General features: G+C 35.9%; 1 protein-coding gene across 12 annotated transcripts in view; it reads left to right on the top strand.

Annotated features, from left to right (window-relative positions):
* Nucleotides 1-8,345, top strand: part of LOC106875847 (coiled-coil domain-containing protein AGAP005037) — an 877,187-nt gene that overhangs the window by 576,181 nt on the left and 292,661 nt on the right. For all 12 annotated transcript variants that reach the window (XM_052970540.1, XM_052970539.1, XM_052970538.1 and 9 more), the window contains 2 exons: nucleotides 1,225-1,393; nucleotides 2,039-2,384. In XM_052970540.1, the coding sequence (XP_052826500.1) occupies nucleotides 1,225-1,393; nucleotides 2,039-2,384 (515 nt within the window). The remainder of the gene's footprint in view (nucleotides 1-1,224; nucleotides 1,394-2,038; nucleotides 2,385-8,345) is intronic.

Below are 8,345 nucleotides of genomic sequence, written 5' to 3'. Positions count from 1 at the left end.
GTGTCACCCGCACAAGAGACAGCCCAGGGGCACTGGCAACGATCCCGTCTCGCTCAAGGCATTTCATGTGTCACCCGCACAAGAGCCAGCCCAGGGGCACCGGCAACGATCCCGCCCGAAAGATTCCATGTGTCGCCCGCACACGAGCCAGCCCAGGGGCACCGGCAACGATCTCGCTCGAAAACCTCATGTATCACCCGCACAAGAGCCGGCCCAGGGGCACCGGCATACACACACACACACATGCACACACACACATATTAACATAATATACATACATACATACATACATATGTGTGTATGTATGTATGTATAAGGGTAAAAAGAGAAACTAGAGCAGTGGAAAATATAAAAATAAATCTCAAGGCCTTCTACAGGTTTGTGAAAGAGTCTGTCTTGGTGCACTACAAGATAGGGCCACTGTTTGAAGAAGACAGCTCACTAACTGCAGACCCCAAGAGGATAAGTGAAGTGCTAAATAAGCAATTCCAAAGTGTCTTCACCTCTCCACTGGGAAACATGCAAATAATATTGTGATGAACTGGGATGTACAGATATTGGCAATGATGAGTGAACTGGTGTGTGCAGATATTGCCAATGTTGATGTGAGTTGAAGTGTGTAGATATTTCCAATGATATCATGAACTGGAGTCTGTAGATATTTTCAGTGATGAGTGAACTGGGACCCCAATAATAGGGTAGATTGGAGTGTATGACATTAAGTATGCTAACCAAATACACAACAAAATTGGAATTAATTTCGAAGCCTGTAAACCCACTACCATTTCCATACTGCTCCTTTTTCTGCCATAGTTGTTTCTGTTTAGCCTCAGATCAATCCTGTTTGAGTAGACTTATGTTTGAAGGCATTCTCCCCATGACAATCTCATCTTTTTTACCACATGAAGTTTTTTTTTCTCTACATTATCCAATCTTTCTTTTCCTCTTTTTTAATTGAACAAGATTTGGCTGTTATTTTTAGCAAATTAAGTAGACACACAGAAATGTCTCATTGGGTCATTGTTTCCTAGTATTGAACATGCTAGTAGGTTTCATTTGTTACTGTTGACATTAATTTTTTCATATATATATATATATATATCATATTGCTTGCAGCAAGATAGGTGAAAGGGAAAGATTGTGCAGTAAAACATTTTATTCATGTCTTACTGGGATATAAAGACTTGAGTCTTACAGTAAAATATCTTATATGTTGTCTTTCAGAGATATCAAAGACCGGACAGTACTGAAGATTCATGAATGTGACAGTGATCAGCCTCAGGTCATCAAACCACTTCCAGAAATCCGGGGCAAGACCATAGTATCTTCAGTGCAGTCACAATCAAACACTCACCCAGTAAATGTACATATACCTTCCAGCTGTCATCCAAAGGTTATGTTTCTTTATTTATTTGCTTGTTTTGTGGTGTATGGTGTACTACTTCATTTAAATAGATTTGTAAATTTAGGTATTTGCATGGCAACCATTTCTGCCAAGGATGAGATTTTAGGTAAGAAGAAGACATTACATACATTACATACATATTAAGCATAATTAATTCAAATAAGCAGGGTGTTTTGCATCTTAAAGTTTTTTATAAGATCATCTTTAGAATCATAGAGTGTATATTTATTTATTAAAAATTTCTTTCTATTGTATTCATGAAAGTAAATTCTTTTGTCTGAATTTCAATAAAAAATTATATCTATTGACTATACACTGAAAGTTGTGTTCCAACATATCCTTGATTATGAATAAAACTTATAAACTGTACAACCAAGTTTTTTGTTGGAAACAGTCTTATAGTTGATTGAATCCACTTCAGTACATTATTCATATTATTTGTTTTATTGAGTCTTTGAGGATGTAAGACAAAGTCAGTCATTGAAGGATTTGAACTCCAAATAGTAAGGTACTGAACTAGACTATAATATTGTCTTACAGTGTAAAATGTTTTATATTATGAATGGAAAGAAGTGTTATATTATGATGTTTATAATCTTTCATTTTATTTATTCATTTATTTTTCATTTCTAGAATATGACAAAATCCAAGAGCTTACCTCCACAAAATTCTTTAGCCTACCAACAACTAGCAAATGAAAGCCAAAGTCTTCGGATAGTTGACCGTCCTCAGTCTACAACACCTGGTATGGATGTTATGAGAGGGCAATCAGGTATTGTTCCTCGTCATATGGCTAACCTACGATTTTCTCCTGAGCGTCAAACCACACCAGATCGAGCATCTTTACTTGGAACTATTCCTGAAAATAGCCAACTCTCTCGTGGTCGGGGTACTCTCAATGGTTATTCTGCTGAAGTTTATCCTGCAGCAACATATAATTCAGGATACTGGCCTACAGATCAGCCATATTCACATCCTAGTAAGTTTCTTAAACAACATATGTAACTCTTTTCTTTTTTTCTACATATATTATTTTTTAAGAGAGATAAAAGTCATCATGCTCATCATTACCACTAAATATATTTTTAATAGCCATGTCATCATTAGAGGTAGTCATATCATAACTTTTTTGAATCTTCCATTTACCATCTTCAAATCACAAAAATATTCGAGTAGTTTCAGGTACATGTCCTAGTGGTTAGAGTACTTGGTTTGTAATCAATAGATTGTGGGTTCAAATCCTAAATTAAACTGTACATTGTTATGAAGAAATGCACTTCACTTCACGTTGTTCTCATCTACCCATCTGAAAATGAGTTGTAGGCAAGTGCTGGTGCAGCTCTCTCCCTCTCCATCTTTGAGTTTCCACTGAGTCAAGAGTGAAAGGGTTGTGAAAGTATCTATGTCTACTCACAACTATATTGGTACTTATAAAAATTTAGCAAAAGCATGGTACATGCTACCAAGTCATACTGACTTGTGAGTGGCAGGTATGTTTTGTTTTATTTCAAAAGTTAAAACAGTTTGAAAATAATCTGAAGAAAATGTAAAAATTTTATAATCAAATTGTTGTTGCTAAAATTCATTTTAGTAGAAATGCATACCCAGTTTTTGTCATTCTAAATAAGCTGCCAGTAAAAAAAATACACATGAAAAAACCAAATGGATTTTGTTTATAAACACTTCAACACATTAGTTCTTTCTTGGCACAGTTCTCTGGTTTATCAGCTCCAGTCAAACTGTCTAACCCATGTCAGCATGGAAAACAGATGTTAAATAATAATGATGATGATGATGATGATGATGATGTTAATGATGATGATAAATGCCATGATGCAGTACCAGGCATTGGCTTTCATGGCTTCTGATTCCAACTGATTGGAACTGTTATCATGTACATTGTTTTGTCTTGGTATAAAAGATGGGCTACAGTAAATATTCTGCTCAAGACCACAAATTTGCTTGTCAGTTGTTTGACGTTAGCCAGTTGAGCATGTCCCTTAGTGGCTGACGATATGTGCATCTTTGATCATGAGCAGAAGTAGTGGGGAAGCATCATAGCCAGGTGTTGAGAGGAATTCTTTGGGATTTGAATAATTCACCTCTGGAAGCATGGGTATTTTGTTCAACATCTTTAAACAACCCTTATTCAGGGACCTTCTGAGTGGGATGGGCCCCACCTGCAAGGTAATGCACTGTTTATCCTGATATGAGATCATCACATATGGTTGTGATGCATGTGCCTGGTGTACAGATAGTCATGATGGGTATACTAGACTTCGTATATTTTACCCCAGTATCACTTTGATGGCATGCACTGCTCTCTCATTCAATAATAATAATGATAATAATAGTAATGCACTGTTTATTGTGATATGAGATCACCATGTTGTGCGTGGTTGCGATGCATGTACCTGGTGTATCTTTATCAGACAGGTAGTCATGATGGGTATACTGGGCTTCATATATTTTACCCCAGTGTCACTTTGATGGCATGCACTGCTCTCTCACTCAATAATGATGATAATAATAATAATAGCAATAACAATAATAATAATAATAATAATAATAATAATAATAATAATAATAATAATAGTTAACCCTGAACAAAGAGACCTGTCTTCTAATGTCACTGTCAATACTTTAATGACAAGCCAAAACTCATACCGGATCAGTCGTTGCCCGGGACAACAAGGACCGCGTTACCCAGTGGGGAACCAGACTGGGATCGAAAAGTCTGCTGCTGGAACAAACTCTCAAAAAGACGATCTACCAGATAACCAGAACCAGGATAACCCTAACCCTAGACCTGTAGTGACGCCACCAAAAGCACCACTTAAAGGAAAATGCATAAAATGAACTAGAGAGGATTATAAAGATGTTTTGAAAACTTTTTATACTGCCCAACTAAACCCAAGCAATAACCTTATGCTACAAACCTACATTTCATGGAGAAATTTAGTAGGTAATGAAATATGTAGATATATAGATGCAAATAAATTAAGTAATGTTTGCAGAGATATCATTGAGAGCAAAAGATTAACTGACAGTGAAATTAACCAAATTAGGACACAAATATCTTATGGTAGAGCAAATGAAAACAGCAACAATACCAATGAAAAAGGTAACAGATGCACAGAACCCAGTTTACGATTAGTACATCCCAGTTAGGAAGCTGAATAAAGAATAGCAAAGAACAGAGATGTGGAAAAAGAGGAGAATGTAGACCTACCTCAAGAACACCAAAATAAACATGACACAGAATTTGAGGTGAATGAAAAAAGAAAAGTTCACAGAAGCAAAAGAAGATATTATGAGAAAACTCAGCAAGACTGAGTTTATTGACATGATCAATAGAAAACGGCTACTAAGGTTTTCAAACAGCACAAAAATTAGCAACATAATCATGATATTATAATGTTGCTCTTAGACAGATCTTAAGAAATAAAGGAAATGATCTAACAACTTTAAATAATCTTATCTATTCCATTGCTAAAGTAGGATGACTCAGAAAAGAACCAGCCATGTCAATAAACCTCCTAAGTGGAAAGTAGCAATACAAAAAGAGATGTATCAGTTCTTGATGAACTTGTTAGAGGGGTAAATATTAAGATAAAAAAAAAGCTAGAAAAATCAAGTGAAAATATAAAATTAAAGATTTTATAAACCTCCCTGCAACCAAGGAACTGTCAAAACAGCATATACAGTTGAAAGCCCAACAACTTAAATGGTTTGATATAAGAATCAAATTTTATTGACAAACAAGGTATTCAAGACAGATGCAAAGAAATTTCATGGGGAAATTGGCAAAAGTAAGATAGAAGTAAAGGAGCCACCTAAGACTGAGAAAATGGGAGAGTTCTGGAAAAAGATATGGCTGAGACTGCATGAAGTTGAAGAGTAGAAATGGGAGGCTATAGGAATAGAGAAGCTAAAATGTGTTTTTAGAAAGTCTCATAAATGGAAAACTTCAGGACTGGACTGGACCAGATCCTGAACTTCTGGCTGAATTGTTTGACAGAAGTACTCCAAAATCTTGCTTCATCTCTAACAGATATCATTCAGAATTCAGAGCTTGCCTAGCTGACTGGAAGAACTACATACCTACTACCAAAAATGGAAGACAAAAAAATCCAAAGAACTACTCACCAGTAATATGTCTCAACACCACCTACAAGATCCTCACATCCATACTAACTGAAAGAATATACGCTTTCCTTGAACTGAACTCTATCCTTCCACAAATTCAAAAAGTTTGTAAAAGAAATTCTTATGAGTGATTTAGCCTCGATAAATGTGCTAAAGCAACTTTTGTAAGCGGCAAGCTAAGACAAATAGCTTCCATTAAATTAGACACCAATGTTACCAACAAGGAACGTGACCCACAAGAAAGTTATAAATACCTGGGAATAAAGGAATGAGATGATATATATCATGCTACAATGAAGGAAAGAATAAGAAAGGAGTACTATAGGAGAATAAGACTTGTATTAAAAATTGAACTCAACTTGAAAAATCACATCAAAGCCATTAACACCCTGGCACTTCAAGTAGTCCAACACAGTTTTAACATCATTAACTGGAATCCTACGGAGCTCTAACACAGGAAGACAAGAAAATTATTGTCATCTAAGAACATGTACCACCCAAAAGCAGAAGTTGACTGTCTATACCTACCTAGAAGTAGTGAGGAAAGAGGAATGATGCAATTAGGACTGTGCTATAAGACCTCCACAATAGCAATGAACAGGTATTTGTCTAGTACAAAGGACTGGATGCTGCAACTTGTGTGCAAACATGAAAGCAGCAAAAAATAAAATTCCATTGTCAAGGAAGCTTATAAATTTGCAAGGGAACTTGGCATTCACCCTGAATTAGATGAAGAACCTAAAACCACTGCCATCAAGCAAGCAAAACAAATCAAGCAGACTACAAAAAAAAAAAGGAACGGACAGAAACAAATTGCAAAAGCTCCTGCACGGACAGTATGTTCTTCAAAATCAAAATGCTGACGTAGACCAAGCAACAACCTATCAGTGGCTGAGAAGTTCAGGACTGAAAGCAGAGACTGAAGGTTTCATATTGGTGGCACAAGATCAAAACTTGCTTACCAGAAACTGCCAGACTAACGTTCTTCAAAATGGTACTGATACTATAATAATACTCTTGTGTTTTTCTCCATCACAACATATGAATAAGAAAGCAAGGGGTGATAGTTGAATAAAGAAGGAAGGGGTTATGACAAACTGGTAGTGGGAGAATTTCAACTCTATGTGAGTATATGTGCATGTATATAAAAGGAAGGTATGTGAATGTGTGTGTGTGTGCAATGGAAGTGGGATGGTGAACATTCAACGCTGAAAAGAAAAATCAGTGTTTCAATTCTGTGTGAGTATATGTATGTATGTGTATGCATGTACAAGGGAAGTATGTGAATGTATGTGTGAACCGGAGTTCTTTCAGTCACAAACAATGATCAATGTCACATCTCAAAAGTTAATATTGACAAGTGTATTAATTTGATTTGCCATCCATATTTATATATAAAATACAAGTAGCTGTCATTTTTGACAGCAAGGGGTCAGCTAGTAATAATGATGGTGGTGATGATGAGGATGGTTTCAAATTTTTGCCACAAGGGTAGCTTGCGGGAGGGGATTAAGTCAATTACATCGATCCCAGTGTTTCACTGGTACTTAATTTATTGACCCAAAAAGGATAAAAGACAAAGTCGATCTCCGCAGAATTTGGACATAGAATATAGCAATGGGTGAAATACCACTAAGCATTTCACCCGGCATGCTAACGATTCTGCTAGCTCACCGCCTTAATAACGATGATAATAATAATAATAATAGTTATTATTATTATTATTATTATTATTATTATTATTATTATTATTATTATTATAAATGTCCTGATGCAGTACCAAGCGGTGGCTCTCATGGCTTCTGATCTTCACTGATTGGAAGTGTTATCATGTACATTGTTTTGTCTTGGTATAAAAGATGGGCTACAGCAAATATTCTGTTCAATACCACAAATTTGATTGTCAGTTGTTTGACCTTAATCAGTTGAGCATGTCCTTTGGTGGCTGATGGTATGTGTATCTGTGATCACAAGCAGAAGTAGTGGGGGAGCATCATAGCCATGTATTGAGAGGAATTCTTTGGGATTTGAATAATTCACCTCTGGAAATATGGGTGTTTCATTCAACATCCTTAAACAACCCTTAATCAAGGACCTTTTGAGCAGGATGGGCTACTTGACCTGAGGAAAATTCTGACTGGGCCCCACCTACAAGTTCATGCATTGTTTATCTTGATATGAGGTCACCACATCGTGTACACATGGTTGTGATACATGTGTCTAGTGTACCCTTATCAGACGAGCAGTCATGATGGGTATACTGGACTTTGTATATTTTACCCCTGTGTCATTTTGATGGCATGCACTGCTCTCTCACTCAATAATATTATTATTATTAATAATAATAATAATAATAATAATAATAATAATAATAATAATATTGAATAATTACGCATACACTCGAACGTGTACACAATGATACAACAGAACTACATGATCTAAAAAATCAAATCATGATTGAATGGCTGAAAATTAAAGAAACTAGTATGAATGAACGCGACACTCTCCCCAAAATTCGCAATTCTAACCAAAACCTGAAAATAATTGGTAAAATCCGTCTTGCACTTAAGGATATAATTTCAGCTAATGATGTTGATATTACAGATCTCAACCACCTGTACTATGCATCCGCAAGAATCTCAACGATTCTATGTGGTGAAAAGATTAGAAAAAGACAACACTCCCACAAAAAGCCTTCTTGGCAAGAATGCATTCAACACCAAATTAAGCTGCTTAGATCTGACATAGAATGTTTGAAAAACCTTAAATTTGACAAGAGTATCAAACCTAC

This window comes from Octopus bimaculoides, chromosome 9, assembly GCF_001194135.2.
Source record: "Octopus bimaculoides isolate UCB-OBI-ISO-001 chromosome 9, ASM119413v2, whole genome shotgun sequence".
Lineage (NCBI taxonomy): Eukaryota > Metazoa > Mollusca > Cephalopoda > Octopoda > Octopodidae > Octopus > Octopus bimaculoides.
The sequence above is the reverse complement of the archived record's forward strand: the minus strand, read 5'-3'. Positions and strand labels throughout refer to the sequence as shown.